Source organism: Pristiophorus japonicus, chromosome 1 (assembly GCF_044704955.1).
Source record: "Pristiophorus japonicus isolate sPriJap1 chromosome 1, sPriJap1.hap1, whole genome shotgun sequence".
In the NCBI taxonomy this organism is placed as follows: Eukaryota; Metazoa; Chordata; class Chondrichthyes; family Pristiophoridae; genus Pristiophorus; species Pristiophorus japonicus.
Window position 1 is genome coordinate 198872812 of NC_091977.1, and position 20570 is coordinate 198893381.

Here is a 20570-nt window from a genome sequence, read left to right on the forward strand (position 1 = left end):
AACTGTGTCATGCAAAATTTCTGTTAATGATCCTGTATATGTGTTGAATTATGGTCAGGGTCCCAAATGGATCGCTGGTATGGTCATGGCCAAGGAGGGCAAGAGTATTTGTTATTAAGCTCAAGAATGGGCAAACTTGCAGGAAACACATGGATCAAACAAAGCTGAGGCACACAGACGAGCCTTCAGTGGACTCAAGGGGCATCAATGAACCCGGAATTTCCATCACGGACTTGTTCAATAAAAATGGACTTGCAATTCCTGACATGGCCACTACCACCCCCAAAAAGTCAGCCATCCAGCCACAACAGACTCCGCACATTCACCCAAGGCCGGAATCGAACTGAGACGGTCAACCCGGGAGCGTAAAGCAATGGACCGTCTCAACCTGTGAAAGACTTTGATAAGATCTCAGAGGAGGGTATTGTCATGTATGTACATGCTGTTTGTAGCCACCAGATGGTGTCATTGTTGGAGGCCACTGAGCAGCACGCACATGGTGCTGCTCTGGTATAAAAGGCCAGCCATTTTGTGAGTCAGGCACTTTGGGCCTAAATAAAGCAGGGCAAGACTGTACCTTACTTAGTTAAACAGTGCTCTGTTTGAATCTTTATTGCATACATAACAAAATGAAAAAAATCCTCATCCCTGTGGCCATCTTCAATTTCAGTACAGTCTACACACGCATTTTAATTGACCGTTCCTGAAATGCAGTGGGCGGATTGGCAGAAAATCTCCCGGGTTGCACACAGCCTTAGGGTTGGCTAGCTGCTGGCACAAGACAAAAAACTATGCTGGATCTTCTGCTAATTATTTAAATAAGCTGACCCTACAAAATGCAGCACCATTACCTAGCTTTGCCAACTTTGATTGGATGTATTCCTGGATGTTTGATGACATGACCTCATACTTCCAACTGCCCCACCCAGTCAAACAGCCTTTTTTCCCCACATTTCTAATATTTTTATAACCAACAAACAAAAATGTTGAAAGAAAATGAAAAGAATTCATACACAATCTTGTCTGAATGCCCCTATGAATTTACTCCCAGGTTGGTCGCAGCATTGTCCAGGAGATTAGTCTTTAATTCCTGGAGACTCCAGGACAATGCAGGAGGATTGGTAACCCTACCTTTACTTCAGTGTGCTGTGGGCTAGCTTGGGCTAGATAGCCAACCATTCCCAGACATCAGGACTGGGCCTGAGAATTGGCCTTTCTTTTTTGTCAAGAAATAATTTGTGACTCATTATGAGGAACTTCTACAAGAATATTTCAGAATCTCAGTATAACCTTTCAAAACATACATTTCATTATTGATTGAGCCACTGGAGAACCAACCTGTAATTGGCTGTGGTTGTTCATGAACAGTCATCTCACTATTACAGTGGTCCTCAAGTAGATTTTTAATCTTATCATCAGCAATTTCATCAAAAGCACTCTTTCCACCTGTGCTCTTCTGCCTAGGATCAGCTCCATATTGTAGTAGGAGCTTCACAGCCTAAGAAGATATGTCATCATGAGAATTCTTCCAGCTCAAATGTCAACACTTTTGGGTAAGATCACTTTATAACAACCTACATTCTTCACTTATAGAGCCAAATTCCAATCTTGAAACTGGGTTTTACTCTACACAGAGTGCCTTTGTGTTTGTGGTAAATATGTTTCTGTATGTGATTGTTGTTTTGCAACTGCTGCAACCATATATAGGAACACCTAAATGCCTGCCAGTGGTTTGCTAGCAGTCGATCAAATATTTTCCTCACCCCATATATTTTGGAAGGGTAGAAAGTCTATGTTAACGGAGCACACCCACTTTACTTTATCAACAAAATAAATGAATGTTGGACTCCTCTAACCACTAATTTCTCAGAAATGAATGGTCTACAATTCCTTTGCTGATGAAACAGGAGGCACTCATCACAGAAAGTAATGATCGATATTTCTTATTTTAAAAGTAGACACTCATTAATTTGATTAATTTTATACAAGCATTTTTTTGAAGCACTTAAATTTATTACACAGTAATGGATCATCATGTTGATGGTTGAGAATAAAATCTACAAAGAAGCAGCCGCAATAGCAAGATATTATCTTCGAGGAGTGTTCGGTGTGTGGGGGTGGGGGTCAGATATCACATGGGAAAACCGCAAGGAATTTCTGTGGCATTTTAATGCAGCCACCTCATTATAATTTTACTTCTGGGTTTGGTGTTGATTGCGCGGCAGAGGATGTGGTGCAGGCCCGCATGACGCGATCTCTACTCCTGTATTTAAAAGCTCAATCCAAAGATGGAATTTGGAGGAGTTGGGTGGTTTTGTACAGAAACAGCAATCGTAGTGAAGTGCAGCTGGCTCACGAGAGTGATGAAGGCGAAAGGGGACATGGAAGTAGGGTCTCCACTCAAAGTGTTCCCATATCTTACCCGTTGCTCGCCCACTCAGTTAGTACTCGACATGCTGCCTCCTCTCCTGATGGCCGAGTCTGCCCCTGCACAGTTGCAGGGAGAGCAGTCTTTGGCAGGACCCACATGGGTTCCAAAGCCCAGAGGTCGTCAGACAAGAGCATCTCAGCAGTCAGAGCAGGGATCTGAGCAGCCAACCTCTACCTCTGCTGAAGCCTCACGGGTTGCACCATGTAGGAGCGGTAGGAAAAGAATCACAGAATAGAATCATAGAATTGTTACAGCACAGGAGGCCATTCAGTCCGTTGAGCCTGTGCCAGCTCTCTGCAAGAGCACTTCAGCTAGTCCCACTCCACCGCCCTTTCCCCGTAGCCCTGCAATTCTTTTTTATCAAAGGATTGTTAAATTTTTGTAGTTGCACAAGGGTATACACATGGGTGTTTGACAAACTGTTATGTTGTTAAGTTTCTGTTCTTTAGTAGAATCACATAAAATATATTATTTTGCACCACTTTCCCATGTCACCCATTCACGTTTGCTGGATGGCATCTTGTCTTTTCAGTTGCTTATTAATGAATGGGGGGACATGAATTGACAGAGACCAATTGGGAGATATGCAATGGGTGGTTGGTTGGACTGCTTTGTGTCAGTGGGATTGGGGTGAGGGGGGGATGAAAGTGGCCATTGAATGTGGTTGTTACATCGGTCCAGTGGTGGCAACTAACTGAACCGTACAGCTATAAGGGAATGCCTGGCATCGTGGGCAGCAATGTAAGCGGTTGGTGCTGCGTTAGGGTCATCATCTTCCTCCTCCTCATCCTCGGATTCGACTGCAATGTGTGCTCAGCGCTTCATTCCTCCTGTAGCTCTAAACCTCGCTGCTGCACAATGTTGTGCAGAGCACAGAACACCACAATCATTCTGGAGACCCTGGTTGGTTTGTACTAACCAAGATATGTGCAGGCACTAGAAACGCATACCGATTGCTTGCTGAATGACACATCTTCTTGTTATATGGCATTCACTATACCACTCTTGGGCTTCATTAGTTGGGTTTCTCACAGGTGTCATCAGCCAAGTTTGATGGAGGTAGCCTTTGTCTCTTAGCCGCCCCTTAAGTCTGCTTGCAGGTTCAAAGAGATCAGGGAGCTTGGACTGCTGCAGGATGAAAGCATCATGGCAGCTCCCTGGGAATCTGGCGCGTACCTGGATAAACATTTTCTTGTGGCTGCAAACCAGCTGAACATTGATGGCGTGGAATCCTTTGCAGTTCATGAATACTCCTGGTTGATCTGGCCGGGGGTGGGTGGGGGTGGATTTCCATGTGTTTGCAGTTGATGGCTGCCTGCACCCATGGAAAGCCAGCCAGAGACATAAACCTGAGCACCCGCTTATTTTGATTAACGTCATCACAGGCGAAATTGATGTAATTGCCGGCCTGGCTGACAACCCATCAATAATCTGCCTTATGCACTTGTGTGCAGCCGACTGGGAGATCCTGGATATGTCTCCAGTAGAGCTCTGGAAGGATTGGGAGGCAGAAAGGTTGAGGGCGGTGGTCACTTTCATGGCCACAGGTAATGTGTGGCTACCAATGTTTCTGTTGAGCTGCATGGCTGGGCAGTTACACGGCTGCACAGCATTCTGGAGCTTCCACGCAAGCCAATTGCTGGCTTTTATATTGGTTTGTGTCAGATTTTTCTCTTTGTCAAGCTTAATGTCAAACTCTATCATGTTATGCTGTTCTTTCAATTGCTATATTATTGTCTTTTAGCAATATTGCTAGTCCTCCTCCTTTCCCTATTTCCTTTTCCTTTACAAAGACCATGGGCTCAATTTTCCCCAATTATCTGTGCCGTTTTTTTGGCGTGCACTGTTTTTTTTGGAGTAAATAAAAATCTCCAAGTTTCCCCTAAGTTTCTGTGCCAGCGTAATTCAGTTAGATACGTTTTTTTTAGGTTAGGATTTTTTTGAGTCACAGGGGACGTAACCTGATGTCTGCAACGTGGAGGCCCCGACCTGCGTGAGAACACCAGCGGCAGGTCGGGGCCATAAACGGAGCGGCGAGCAGCTTCGGGAGCAGTGTGGAGGCATCCGACTCCAGGGAGCAGCGCAAGCTGGTGCAGGAGGGCGACGGCAGCAAAGAATGATGTCATCAAGGTCCAGGTCGGTGATTGGAGCGTAGGCAAATACAGCAGGAGCGGCGAGGTCGGAGCGAAGGAGCGGGGAGAGATTGTAGAGGGACGTGATCGGGGCCCAGGGAGGTGTGAGTTTGGGGCCAGGGGCTCAGGGGCAGCACAGGCCAGCCCACACTGCGATATGTGTGCGCACTAGGACCGTGCAGCAAAGCAGGTCTCCAGTCGTCTTGGGTAATCCTTGCACTGGACCAAGACCTAGCTCTGTCAAGCCCGTGAGGATGTAGTTCGGTCCTTCATTCGAAACACCTGTGAACTCATCCTTTTTTGGCGTGGAAACAAGTCATCCTCATTTCGAGGGACCGCCTATGATGACCCTGATTTAAGCAAGTTTGACCAACTTACATATTTCCTAGAATGGCATCTGTGACCAGTCCCAAAAAATCTTCTGGGCACTTAAGAAAAAGCAGCGCACGTTACAAAATCGGCGCGGAAAGATGCCATTGTTTTTAGGCAAAGTTGTGGAGGGTGTCAAGAAAGCAAAGGTATGCATCATAAATCTTAATTGTTTCAAAGTCAAAAGGGAGAAAATGGAAGTCTAATGCAATTCTTTAATTTTTAATTTTTTTCAAAAGTACCACCCCACCGAACATTTCCTCACTGCTCTCAACGGTCAGAGCGTCGGCCAGCAGAATCGCTCCTTCGCCCGGACACAGGGGCTTGGGTTCAAAAGAAGCCCGGGGGGAGGGGGAGGGGGTTGGTGGTGGATCATGGATCATGGAGTCAGGCCAGCAATTGCGGGAGTCGGCAGCGAGGAAGGATTTCAATTTGTTCATGTCGGAGTTCTGCGCATGTGCCACCCGGCGGCCGGGAATGGTTCCGGTCGAGGGGTGGTTCCGGATAAGGGAGTTCTGGACAAGGGAGGTTCAACCTGTAATATTTTTAATGCGTTACTTAACTAATCAAATGCACAAATCATATGTTATACAGCAACATGGATACTTGTATAGATATACATGCAAAATAGCACAATACCATGGTTTCATATTTGTGTATTCTAGTATTATTTGAGAGTCATTAGAAACTCCGGATCAGACTCTACTCAGGATTCTTCAACGATCCCTGTGGCCGCTAACTACAGAAGTGCGGACCCAACTCCACATTTGCCATAATCGCATCCCCACGTAGCCTGGAATGGCCCAACATTTGTGAACTGCAATGCCTGAGCTACCTTGGAGGCACAACAGGCAGTAGGAGCTTGCACATAAAATGCTAATGAAGCCTAAGACCTAATTTTGGGCTGGCCTCAGGCCTCTTGGTTCAAGTGAGTGAAATTCTGCACTCGTATTCTCTATTTAATGAACTTCATAATTTATTATTTATTACATTAATATTTTAACAGGTATTGTTGTGAGCATTTGAAACACTGGAATCATAGGGGTGGAATTCCCTTCAGGCCTGTTTTTGAGCCTTGAATGGGTGCTACACGCAATGTACCTCAGGCTTCATTAGCCATATTTCGACGAGCTGCCGTCGCCCGCCATGGCTCCGCAGGCAGCTTGTCCATTTTAAAAAGATGAATTTTGGCCCACTTGCTTCAGGGGTTGCACCGGCATGGGAAGGGGATGGGAAATCACGAGTACTGTGGAGTCGGGAACTCTCCTGTTTCTCCTGGCTTCACAGGGACATTTTAAAATTATTTTTCAAAAAACAAAACTTTTGGTGACAGTCACTGTTACAAAGAGACACAATACCTCATAATGAGACCCGCTCACAGCATCTTGCAATGGTAACACCCCATTCACTCCTTGGCAGTTGACATCAGCACCCGCTTTCAGTAATTCTTGTATCACATCAGTAAAGCCTCTGCTACAAGCTTCATGAAGCGCTGTCCAACCTTAGAAGAAAATGATAGAATATATAAAATAAGATACCACTAAAGCTATAGTGCGTACCTACAACAAAAGCAAAATACTGCGGATGCTGGAATCTGAAAAAGATACAGAAAATGCTGGAAATCTCATTGGATCAGGCAGCATCTGTGGAGAGAAAAACAAAGTTAACGTTTTGGGTCGTCAGAACTGCCGAATGTTCGAAAAGAGCACATTCTTAAGCAATGAAAGGGGGAGTGAAGGTGGTGCATACCTATGCTGACTTCAGCAATTTAAACTCATAGGGTCTGACTTCCCATCCCTGGCCAGGCATCATATAGCATGTTGCATTTAGCAGGTGGATACACAACGGGCCAAATGCCCTGAAAGTGCACATAGTAGTTACCCCAGGATCGCACCTGCCTGTGCCCTGCAGCACTGACTCTGCTTTTATTTTATTTTACGAGGTTAGCAGGAGGGCACCTAATTTGCATAGGGCCAGCAGGCATCTGTGGCACTATGTGCGCATCTCACGTGCCTGCCTGCCCCACGCAGCTGGAAAATACAGCGCCTGCCTGAATTTGGGGAGTGGCGGGGGGGGGGGGGGGTGTTGGGGATGGAGGTTGACCTGCTGCAGGAATTCTTTTTCTATTTGAAGTGATTTTTTTTTTAAATGTTTGGTACCTGCGATTGCAGAATTCCAAAAGCTGGTTGCCTGCCTACCTGCTCAGATAGGAAGAGAACCTAAGAGGAAACGAAAGATAAAATAAAAATACATATAAAAAGACATGTAATTGTGACTCCATTACTGATTTGCATTTTTTCCCCCAAACTCTCATGGTAGGTATCAGTATCCTTGGAGCTGAGGAAAAAAATTGGAAACTTCTATGCTACCGCCACAAGAAAAGTTTGGCGACAGTCAGTGGTATCTCTGGAAGAACCAGATAATTAAATAATCTCACCTGTCTCCCTGGTGCAATGGCTGAACTGTGTTGGTGCTTACTGCTACCATCGTCATCCCGACTCTCCATGCCTTGCTGCTGTACCTTATCAAGGTTTCTCGTGTTTTATTTTTCCAGGGCATTATTATGTAGCATTCTGTTATAACCTACTCTGGGGAATATCATATACCACTCTTCCCCAACTAGTCCAAGCATCTGCAGCATTTGCTTTAGCACCCCAAATATTTACTCCATGAAGGACTTGGTTTTTATGGGCCTATTGAATCTGTTATCTGCTGGGGTACAGGAGTACCATCGGCTCAAATCTTCAATTGTTATGCTTTAGGCTCTCTCCAGGTACTTATTTGTGCACAATGTGAACATCAGCGTCCCAAGTCAAGCAAACATAACCCATGAAACAAGCTAAACCTTGTGCACAAAGGATAATAATAATCCTAAATGTGAGATCGATAGATTTTTGCGAGCCAAGGTTATGGAGCCAAGGATGGAGTTAGGATACAGATCAGCCATGATTTCACTGAACATAAGAACATACGAAATAAGGGCAGAAGGCCATACAGGCCCTCGAGCCTGCTCCACCATTCAATAAGATCATGGATGAACTTCTACATCAACATCACTTTCCCGCCCTCTCCTCATATCCCTTGATTCCCTTGGTGCCCAAAAATATACTCAACAACTGAACATCCACAGTCCTCTGCAGTAGAGAATTCCAATGATTCATAACCTTCAGAGTGCAGAAGTTTCTCCTCTTCTCAGTCTTAAATGGCCGACTCCTTATCCTGAGACTGTGACCCCTAGTTCTAGACTCTCCAGCCCGGGGAAACAGCCTCTCAGTATCTATCCTGTCAAGCCCTCTAAGAATTTAATACGTTTCAATGAGATCACTTCTCATCTAAACTCCAGAGAATTTGAACCATTCTACTCAATCTCTGCTCATAGGACACGCCTCTTATTCCAGGATCAATCTAAGGAACCTTTGTTACACCCCCTCAAAGGCAAGTAAAGCCTTCCATAGGTAAGGAGACCAAAACTGTATGCAGTTGTGGTCTAACCAAAGCCCTATATATTTGCAGTAAGAATTCCTTACTCTTATACTCCAGCCCCCTTGCAACAAAGGCTAACATACATTAGGCTTTCCTAATTGCTTGCCATACCTGCATGTTAACCTTCTGTGATTTGTGTACAAGGACACCCAAATTCCTCTGAATACCAATATTTATGAGTCTCTCACCTTTTAAAAAATATTCTGCTTTTCTATTTTTCTTACCAAAGTGGATAATTTCACATTTCCCCACATTATACTAAACTGAATGGCGGAACAGGCTCGAGGAGCTGAATGACCTACTCCTGTTCCTGCCTAGGATACTGGGCCTCTGGGAGTACAACAAATTTTGTAGTGTTGGGTTAAGCATTGGAAATAGTACAGGGGTATACTTTCATCCGTACTGTCTAGGGTTAAGCAATGCTTCAGTGGGGTGGAAAGATGAAAACTGGGTGGAAAGAATCACATACAGAGTCCACCTGATTTTCATTCCATTTGAATTAATGGAAGGAAAATCAGACGGCTCCATTTCACCTAGGTGGAAAAGACAAAAATCTACCTTCATGATCATGTAATCTCCCCCTGATGGAAAACACCACATTGACAGACTACTAACTCAGACTAAAACTGCTCAGTTGTGTTTATAAGAAAGTAAAATTAAACAAAGGCAAGATAAAGTCAACACATTAGATAGATACATAATTTTACTTAACTTTACATTGTCTGTGCCAAATAATAAAAACTCCAATGTCTTCACAGTTCTCTTCAAATCAAGGCTCATGAGAAGCTTTGTGTGAGAAATGAACCCACAGAGTCTTTTATTTACCTCTAACTTTAATAGCAACACAGTGAAATAAGAAAACTGTGGGAAATGGGTCCCCAGCCGAGATATATCAATGCAGGAGATATGGGTGCTCCATTTAAGCACTAGAATGTTGCTAGATAAAGAAGGATTAAGGATGAAACCACCAGAAGTATTTGTTAGTTAGGCTTGTGAGTGACATAAAGTGCATCTTTGAAGAACTGAAAGAAGCAAGATTTTCGTTTCCCGAAATGCATGGAGGTGACTAAGATGTAGAGATTCAGGGCTAGACTTTCCACTAGGTGGCTAAGGCCCCCAAAAAATGGGCCTTGTTCCTGCAATGCGGGACATCTCGGCCTTGCTGAAATGGGCACAAGGCCCATTTTATTTTGCGATTTTCCACTCGGCCTTTCCCCGGCGATGTCAAATGGACAATGTGATTTTTCGGTGATCTCATGATCGCCAACGAAAACAGAAGTAAAAAAAAAGCTTCCCTAGCAAAGCTATTCTGTGGGTTTTTTTTTGGTTGAGTTGCTTTGCCGTGTTTTGAGAGGTCAGGGGTCATCACACATGCTCAGAAGGCACAGGGAGGGTCAGAGAGAGAGAGTGCAGACAGAGCAAGTGAAGGAAGGGAGGAAGAGGAGATTTGTTGTGCTGGTTGGAGTGTAGTCATACGGAAAATAGTTCTTTTGAGCAAAAAATAATTTAGATTATTTTACTTTTCAGTGTTTTATTGCATTGAAAGTTCTGAAATTATTTTTGAAATATAATAGTGTACTATATATAATTATACTTTAAAATGGAGGGTGAGACTGAGAGAAAGAGGGCGAAACCCTTCAGCGAGGAGGCCAACGAGGCTCTAGTTAATATTGTACGGGGCAGGTGGGTCTTTGTCGTGACATCGGCATCAAATGAAGTAAGGACACCTGACCAGTGTCAGAAAAGGTGGAACAGCTTGTTGGTAGCAGCCAGAGTAAGTTGCATGTTATATTTTAAATGTTACATATGTAATATTTTAATGATGCATGCAAATTTTAATTGGAATCTTGAATGTCATTTCTTTATAGTATTAATTAAATTATGAATTAATTTATGCATCCCAACAGTAAGTTGAATTTTATATTATGAAATATTGTTCATATGTAATGCAATGCAAATTTCTAATTGAACATTGCATCTCTGGCATTGAATTTAAATCTGTCATTCTTAAATGTTTATTACCAAGTCCATTAGCTTATGCCATGCCATATTCTCTTATCATTTGCAGAAGAAGATATCTATCAATCGCGCCGAGCAGAGGAGGACGGGGGGCGGCTCTGCTCATATACAGCCGCTGTCGAAATATGAGGAGTTTGCGGTCGCTTTAGTGGGACCTGACAGCCATTCGGTCATGACCCGTGGTGTGGCCGAACCCACCCTTGAGTCTCGTGAGTAATGGGAACTGTGCAATTTGTCAAACATCATTAAAGACAGTTTAAAAATCTATCTTAGTTACACATGTAATGTCCTGCAATTATAATGCAATGTGCAATATACTTTTGATGTACTTTTGGTGTACGAATGATGTCATGGCAGCCCTGGTGAACCCTTGTGGGTATGGAAAAGTATTGTTATGTTATGGGTTATTGAAAAATATTGATATGTAATGTTTACTATTAATGAGCACTATTAATGTCCCAATAAGTTGTTTAGAAATGTCATTCGACTTTTTAAGGTAAACCTAATGTCGTGTCAGTGGAGCCGTCCACTCCTCCTGCACCATCTGCAGCATCAACCACCTCGGAGGAGGAAGAGGAGGCAATAGTTAGTGTGGAGGAAGAGCAGGAGGGAGGAGGAAACAAACATTTTTGTGGGGGGGGGAAACAACCTGCGGTCATCTCTATTGAGATGGATGAGGCACTGGGACCAAGCGGTTTGCAGGTGACAACATCAAGGCGCGAAATTTTGCACCCGCCGACTCCACGGAGGTCGGGTCAGTGAGGTGAGCAATTGCCTACCTCGGAGCGGCAGACGGAGTGCTTGATATCCCTGTGCAGGGAGATGGTCACGATTGGTTGTGATCTTATCCAGGGTTTCGAGGGTTTCTCCACAAACTGGAGCCAGTTCTCCATGAACTGAAGCTAGTTCCCAACAACCTGGAGCGAGTTCAGCACGAACTTCTCCAACTGGTCTTCCGTGCAAACCCAGATAGCACAGGAGACTTTGGAGGCGATATGTGAACAGACCGCTGCAACCAATGCCCTTCGACATGCATTGCTGGCTGGACACGGCGCTGCACCACAAGATGTCGTGTCGGCTCGCAGCAAGACCCCTAACACGCAAGCGAGTATGGAGGACACATCCTCCGTGGGGTCGGCGGGTGCAAAATTTCAGGCCTTGGTGTCGCCACCTGCACACCGCTTTGTCCCAGTGCCTCATCCCTCTCAATAGAGATGATCGCACGTTCTTCCCTCCCCCCACAACAATGGTCGATTCCTCATCCTCCTCCTGCTCTTCGTCCTCCTTCTGGAGGTGAGGAAAGCTTTCTTCCTCTTCTCCTCTTCCTCCTTGATAAACTGTTCATCCTCTTCCTCCTCCGCGGTGGTTGCTGCTGATGGTGCAGGTGGAGTGGACGACCGAAGTGACAGAACCTCCTCAGGTTGACCTTAAAAACACGAATGACATTTTTAAATAACTTATTAGAACATTAACGATGGTCATTAGTCGGAAACATTACATATCAATACTTTTCACTACCCCATATGCTCAAGGGCTGCACCAGGGCTGCCATGACATCATTCATACATCAAGAGTACATCACAAGTATATTGCATATTGCATTATAATTACAGGGCATTACATGCGTAACTAAGATAGATTTTTAAAATGTCTTTAATACCGTTTGACACACTGCACAATTCACATTACTCACGAGACTCAAGGCTGGGTTCGGCCAGCCCACAGGTCATGACCGAACGGCTGTCATGTCCCACCAGCGCGACCGCAAGCTCTTCAATTTCGGTTAGTGGTTGGAGCTAGCAGAGCCATCCCCCCGTCCTCCTCTGCTCAGACTGGTTGATAGATATCTTCTTCTGCAAATGAGAAGAGAGCATGGCATGGCATAGGCTAATGGACTTGTTAATAAACATTTAAGACTGACAGACTTAAATTCAATGCAGGAGATGCAATGTTCGCTTAAAAATTTGCATTGCATCAGAACAATATTTTATGAATGAAAAATGCAACTTACTGCAAGGATGCATAAATTAATTCATAAATTAATTAATTAATACAATAAAGAAAGAAAAACTTAAATGTAATGCCGGAAATTCAAGCTTCCAATTAAAATTTGCATGCATCATTAAAATATTACATATAACATTTTAAATATAACATGCAACTTACTCTTGCTGCTGCCAACAAGCTATTCCATCGTTTCCAGCACTGCTCAGGTGTCCTCATCTCATGGGATGCAGAAGTCACTATGTCGGCAATCTCCTGCCAGATTTTTCTGTAGACACTGGGTGGAGGTTTCCCATGCCCACCCCGTAACAAGTCGTCCCACCTGGCATGCACAACATTGACCAGGGCCTCGTTTGCCTCATCGCTGAAGAGTTTTGCCCTTTTCCTTTCATATTCTCCCTCCATTACGATATATAAATTTAATTTTCAAGTTTAATCTAAATTGTGTCAATATCTGGCCTCTTCAACAACAACACTAACAATATAAATTTTATAACTAAAAATAACTTTTTTTGATAAAAACAAATACAAACAATTCCAAAATTCTCTATCCTCTGCTTCTCTGCCTTCCTTCTCTCGCTCTATCTCCTCTCTCTCTGACCCTCCCTGTGCATTCTGAGCATGTGTGATGACCCCTGACCTCTCAAAACGTGGCAAAGAAAGTCAGCCTAAAAAAAAATCCCACACATGTGCAGAATAGCATGAACTCTTCAAACTCCAGACTAGTGAAGCAAGGTCTGTTGTTGCTTACAACGATGTCGGGCAGACCATGAGTGGCAAACATGACACGAAGACTCTCAATGGTAGCTGTGGATGTACTGGATGACATGATTATACTTTCTATCCACCACAACTAGAAACATCTTTCCCAGGAAGGAACCTGCAAAGTCGATGTGCATCCTGGACCATGGTTTAGATGGCCATGACCACAGACTCAGTGGCGATTCCGCGGGTGCTTTACTTAGCTGCATGCAAGTGTTGCACTGATGCACACATGATTCCAGATCAGTCAATTCCAGGCCACCATACTTGAGACCTGGCAATGGCTTTCATCATGACAATACCAGGATGAGTGCTATGTAGATCATGTACAAATTCCTCTCTGCCTTTCTTAGGCATAACAACACGATTACCCCACAGTAAACAATCTGACTGAATGGATAGTTCGTCTTTGCGACGGTTGTAAGGTTTGGTCTCATCACCGATTTGCTTGGGTATGGCAGACCAATCACCACTAAGGACACAACGTTTCACAACCAATAATATCGGGTCCTGGCTGATTCAGGTCTTAACTTGTTGAGCCGTGACAGGGGTTCCTTCACTTTCAAAAGCATCCATAACTAACAGTAGGTTTGCAGGTTGTGTCGTCTCCACCTCCGGTATGGGCAATGGCAGACGGCTCAATGCATCGGCACAATTCTCGGTGACAGGTGTATGGCGAATGACATAATCATAGGCAGATAATGTCAGCACCCACCTCTGGATGCGGGACGATGCATTGGTATTGATACCTTTGTTTCCGAAAACAATGAAATGAGCGGCTTGCGATCTGTTTTCAGTTCAAACCGAAGACCAAACAGGTACTGATGCATCTTTTTAACCCCATACACACAGGCTAATGCTTCTTTTTCTACCATGCTGTAGGCTCTTTCTTCCTTTGACAAACTTTTAGAAGCATACGCAACAGGTTGTAGTTTACCCGACTCATTAGCTTGTTGGAGCACGCAACCAACTCCACAATACTAGACGCTTACAGGGATCATAATGTACCAGCAGCTTGTTAGAGCAAAGCAGACTAGTAGCTTTCTCAAAAGCTCTATCCAAACCCAGTTGTCATATTTTCTTAGCAGCATGTGCAGTGGCTTTAATGAAGTGCTCAATCTAAGTAGGAAATTACCAAAGTAGTTGAGTAGACCAAGGAACGAACGTAGCTCCGTCACATTCTGAGGCTTGAATGCATTTTTGATGGCCTTCGTTTTCGAGTCCGTAGGCCTGATGCCGTCAGCAGCAATTTTCCTCCCCAGGATTTCGACTTCCGGAGCCATGAAGACGCACTTCAAACATTTCAGTCTGAGTGCCACTTTATCCAGATGATGTAGAACCTCTTCCAGGTTGTTCAGATGTTTGGTGGTGTCACGACCTGTGACCAGGATTTCATCTTGGAATATGATGGTTCTAGGGACAGACTTCAGTAGACTCTCCATGTTCATTTGAAATATGGCTGCAGCCGAGCGAATTCCAAAAGGATACCTGTTGTAGATAAATAGTCCTTTATGAGTATTGATGCACGTAAGTTTTTCCGACGTCTTGGCCAGCTCCTGTGTCATGTAGGGCGACGTCAGATCCAGTTTAGTGAACGACTTGCCCCCAGCGTTGCAAACACGTCATCAGCCTTCTGTAATGGGTATTGATCCTGTTTTGAAACTCAGATGATCGTAACCTTGTAGTCTCCACAAATTCTGACAGTGCCATCACTCTTCAACACAGGAACAATGGGGCTGGCCCATTCGTTAAATTCGACCAGTGATGTGACCCCTTCACGCTGGAGTCTGTCCAGTTCGATTTCGACCTTCTCCCTCGTCATGTACGGAACAGCCCGAGCTTTATGATGGACGGGTCTTGCATCCGAGTCCACGTGGATCTGCACCTTGGCTCCCATGAAATTGCCGATGCCTGGTTCAAACAGCGAGGGGAACTTACTCAGCACTTGAGCACATGGAATATCATCCTCTGACGCCAACACTTTGATATCATTCCAATTCCGTTTGATTTTTTCTAGCCAATTCCTGCCGAACAGCGTTGGACCATTGCCTGGAACAATCCATAACGGTAAATCATGAACTGCACCATCATACTGCAGCTTGACTACTGCATTGCCAATCATCATTATGAGTTCTTTAGTGTACGTACGCAACTTGGCATTGACTGGACTCAGCTTAGGCCTCACAGCCTTAGTATCCCACAGCTTGTCGAATGTCCTCTGGCTCATTATTGATTGACTCACACCCGTGTCCAATTCCATCGGTACCAGCACACCGTTAAGTTCCACATTAATCATTATCGGTTGGCTCTTTGTTAGGAACGAATACAGTCAATACACTTCCTCCTCTGGTATCTCGGATTGCATATCCAGATCCGCACTTAACTGGTCATCATCCTCCACGTGGTGTATAGCAGCACGCTTGCTCAGTTGCGGACACATGCGCTGGAGATGCCCCAGTCTCGAACAGCCTTTACAAATGTACTGTTTAAACCGACACTGATGAGGCCGATGATTGCCCCCACAACGCCAACACTGTGAAATCGGATTCATTCCCATTGGCGGACTTTGAGCAGCCACAGGTTTCGCATACGCAGTCAAGTAGGCCCTGCCATGTGCAGCTCTGCCAAACAACGATACAATCTTGTTTACAATACTTGTCGAGTTCCGATTTTATGATGATACCTTTTGGTTTTTTCCCGTCGTCATGCATGCCTTGCTCAAATCCAGCATCTCCGCCGCCAGTAGCTTACGCAGGATCACCTCGTGGTTGATGCCGATTACAAAGAAGTCCCGCAGCATGTCTCCCAATGTGTTTTCGAACTTACACAGTCCAGCTAGACGTCTTAGGTCGGCAACAAATTGCGACACATCCTGGCCCTCAGAACAAACGTGCGTGTAGAATCGATATCATGAGATGATGATGCCTTATTCTGGTTTGGGATGGTCACTTACCAGATCACATAATTCCTCATAGTCCTTGTCCGATGGACTTGCAGGTGAGAGATTCTTTATGAGTCCATAGATTTTAGGACCGCAAACCGTGAGGAAGACTGCCCTGCGCCTAACTGCATCAGTGGGTTCCTCCATTTTATTGGCCACGAAGTACTGGTCCAGGCGAGCTACAAAATCTGCCCAGTCCTCTCCCTCCACGAATCTCTCCAGAATTCCAATTGTACTCATTTTTTTTTGCATGCGAAGGTTCTTAAGTTACCTCGTCACCAAATGTTATGTATGTAATAACTCGATAGACTGAATACTGTAAACTAACACAGGTACAAACCTGGCTCTGCTTTATTAGGGCCCAAAGTGATGACATTACATGATGGCTTGCCTTTTATACCTGGGCCGCACACACGTGCGTACAGCCCAATGACATCTGACAGTGGCACCACCTGGTGGCTAGTAACCCCAAGCATATATATATGACAATATGAGTACAAATTTCCTTTGTTAATTATATAAAGAGTTAATCCTAAAGGACATACAAGAGCCTGTAAAGCAAATTATTTTTAAAAGCTACAATCATAGAATGGTTACAGCACAGGAGGCTATTTGGCCCATCAAACCTGTGCTGGCTTCCTGCAAGAGCACTTCAGCTAGTCCCACACCCCTGCCTGTTCCCCGTGGCCTTGCAAATTTTTTTCCTTCAGGTACTTATCCAATTCCCTTTTGAAAGCTACAATTTAATTTGCCTCCACCACCCCTTTCAGGCAGTGAATTCCAGATCCTAACCACTCGCTGCGTAAGAAAGTTTTTCCTCATGTCGCCTTTAGTTCTTCTGCTAATCATCTTAAATCTGTGTCCACTGGTTCTCAACCCTTCTGCCAATGAGAACAGTTTCATTCTATCCACTCTGTCTCGACCCATCATGAATTTGAATACCTCTATTAAATCTTGTCTCAACCTTCTCTGCTCTAAGGAGAACTCCAACTTCTCCAGTTTACCAATGTAACTGAAGTCCCTCATCCCTGGAACTATTCTTGTAAATCTTTTCTGCACCCTCTCAAAGGCCTTCACATCCTTCCTAAAGTGTGGTGCCCAGAATTGGACACAATACCCCAGTTGAGGCCGAACCAGTGTTTTATAAAGGCTCATCATAACTTCCTTGCTTTTGTACTCTATGTCTCTATTTATGAAGCTCTGGTTTCCATTTGCTTCTTTAACTGCTTTCTCAACCTGCCCTGCCACCTTCAATGATTTTATCATGTATGTACATTCTGTTTGCAACCACCAGATGGCGTCATTGTTGGAGGCTACTGAGCAGCATGCACATGGTGCTGCTCAGGTATAAAAGGCCAGCAATTTTCAGAGTCAGGCATTTTGGGCCTAAGTAAAGCAGAGCCAAGGTTGTACCTTGCTTAGTTAAATAGTACTCAGTTTGAACCTTTATTGCACACATAACATTTGGCGACGAGGATACAAAAACCCTTGTTTGCAAAATGAGCACAATTGGATTTTTAGAGCGATTCGTGGAGGGAGACGATTGGGTAGACTTTATGAGCCATTTGAACCAGTACTTCGTGGCCAACAAAATGAAGGGGTACCAACGATGCAGATCGTCGCTGGGTCGTGTTCCTCACTGTGTGCGGTTCAAAGATCTACGGTCTGATAAAAAATCTACTCATGCCTAGTGATCCAACAGAGAAAACGTACGAGGAGTTGTATACATTAGTACGGGAGAACCACAAGCCAGACGACGGCATCATCATCTCGAGATACAGGCTTTGTACACACGTTCGATCGGAGGTCCAGAGTGCAGCGAAATTCATTGCCGATCTATGATGTCTAGCGGGACATTGCAAGTTCGGGACGGTGTTGGCAGACATGCTGCGGGACTTCTTTGTTATCGGTATCAACCACGAGGTGATCCTGCGCAAACTTCTGGCGGTGGAGGAGTTGGATTTAAAAAGGACCACCCAGATCGATCAATCCTGTATGACGGTGGACAGGAATCTAAAGCAAATAACAGTGAAGAACCGAACCTCGGCAAGTATGGTAAATGTGATTGATTCGGTGTTCGGCAGAGCAGCACATGGCAGGGACTATCCAGCTGCGTTTGGGAAACCTGTGGCTGCCCAAAGTCCGCCAGCGGGAATGTATCCGACTTTTCCGTGTTGGCGTTGTGGGGGAAATCATCGGCACCAGCAGTGCAGATTTAAGCAATATAGTTACAAAGGCTGTCTGAGAGTGGGGCATCTCCAGCACAAGTGTCCGCAGATGAGCAAGCGAGCTGTGACACACCGCGAGGAGGATGAGAGTCAGACTAGCGAGGATCCGGATACGCAATCCGAGATGCCAGAGGAGGAAGTGTATGGACTGTGCTCCTTCATAACCAAGAGTAAACCAATTTTGATTAACGTGAAGTTTAACGGGCTACCGGTATCAATGGAACTGGACACGGGGGCGAGTCAATCGATCATGAACAAGAGGGCATTTTATAAGCTGTGGGATACCAAGACTATGAGGCCCAGGCTGAGCCCTGTTAACGCCAAGCTGCACACGGACACCAAAGAACTGATAAAGGTGATTGGCAGTGCGCAAATTAATGTGTCACATAATGGTGCGGTTCACGGGTTACCACTGTGGATTGTTCCAGGCAATGGCCCAACGCTGCTTGGCAGGAGCTGGTTGGAGAAAATCAGATGTGACTGGAACGATATAATGGCGTTGTCATCGGAGGAAAATACATGTGCCCAAGTATTGAGCAAGTTCCCCTCGCTGTTCAAACCGGGTATCGGCAACTTCACGGGAGCCAAGGTGCAGATCCACGTGGACTCAGATGCAAGACACGTCCATCATAAAGCTCGGGCAGTGCAGTATATGATGAGGGTGAAGGTCGAAATTGAACTGGACAGACTCCAGTGTGAAGGGATCATATCACTGGTCGAATTTAATGAATGGGCCAGCCCCATTGTTCCTGTGCTGAAAAGTGATGGCGCAGTCAGAATCTGTGGAGACTACAAGGCTACAATCAAACAGGGTTTCCAAACAAGATCAGTACCCGTTACCGAAGGCTGATGACTTGTTTGCGACGCTAGCTGGAGGGAAGTCGTTCACAAAACTGGACTTGATGTCGGCCTATATGACACAGGACTTGGTCGAGACATCGAAGAGACTTATGTGCATTAACACACACAAAGGACTGTTTATTTACCACAGGTGCCCTTTCGGAATTCACTCGGCTGCAGCAATATTCCAGAGGAATATGGAAAGTCTTCTGAAGTCCGTTCCCAGAACCGTCATGTTCTAAGATGACATCCTGATCACCAGTCGTGACTCCAAGGAGCATCTGAATAAGCTGGAAGAAGTTCTACTGCGTTTGGATAGAGTGGGACTCAGACTGAAATGCTCGAAGTGCATCTTCATGGCATCGGAGGTCAAATCCCTGGGGAGGAAAATCGCCGCTGATGGCATCAGACCCACTGACATGAAAACCAAGGCCGTCAAGAATGCACCCAAGCCGCAGAATGTGACAGAGCTGCATTCGTTCCTGGGTCTACTCAACTACTTTGGTAACTTCCTACCTAAATTGAGCACCTTACTAGAACCACTGCACATGCTATTGAGAAAAGGCAACAACTGGGTGTGGGGCACATCGCAAGACAGAGCTTTCAAGAAAGCCACAAATCTGATTTGCTCGAACAAGCTGCTGGTACATTATGACCTATGTAAACGTTCGGTTTTGGCCTGTGATGCATCGTCATATGGAATTGGTTGCGAACTCCAACAAGCCAATGAGTCGGGGAAACTTCAACCTGTCGCATATGCATCTAAAAGTTTGTCTAAAGCAAAAAGAGTCTACAGTATTGTAGAAAAAGAAGCTTTTGTGTACGGTGTTAAAAAGATGCATCAATACCTGTTCGGTCTGAGGTTCGAATTAGAGACTGATCACAAGCCGCTCATTTCATTGTTTTCCGAAAGCAAAGGTATCAATACCAACGCTGCATCCCGCATCCAAAGGTGGGCGCTGACATTATCTGCCTATGATTATGTCATTCGCCATAGACCTGGCACAGAGAATTGTGCCGATGCTTCGAGCCAGTTGCCGTTGCACACATCGGAGGTGGAAACACCACAACCGGCAGATCTAATGTTAATCATGGATGCTTTTGAGAGTGAAGGAACCCCTGTCACGGCTCAACAAGTTAAGACCTGTACCAGCCAGAACCCGATTTTATCGATGGTAAAGGGATGCATCCTCAAAGGGGATTGGTCTGCCATACCTAAGCAAATGTGCGAGGAGACCAAACCGTACATTCGTCGCAAGGACGAAATGTCTATTCAAGCAGATTGCATATTGTGGGGCAATCGCGTTGTAATGCCCAAGAAAGGAAGATAGAAGTTCGTGCTTGAGTTACACAGCACACAT

At 45.0% G+C, this 20570-nt stretch overlaps 1 protein-coding gene across 1 annotated transcript in view; it reads right to left on the reverse strand.

Moving 5' to 3' along the window:
• LOC139260133 (ankyrin repeat domain-containing protein 31-like) overlaps window positions 1-20570 on the reverse strand; it is a 294522-nt gene that overhangs the window by 80731 nt on the left and 193221 nt on the right. The window contains exons 16-17 of the mRNA XM_070876378.1: window positions 6291-6433; window positions 1339-1498 (exon numbers count right to left, since the gene is read on the reverse strand). Of these exons, the coding sequence (XP_070732479.1) occupies window positions 1339-1498; window positions 6291-6433 (303 nt within the window). The remainder of the gene's footprint in view (window positions 1-1338; window positions 1499-6290; window positions 6434-20570) is intronic.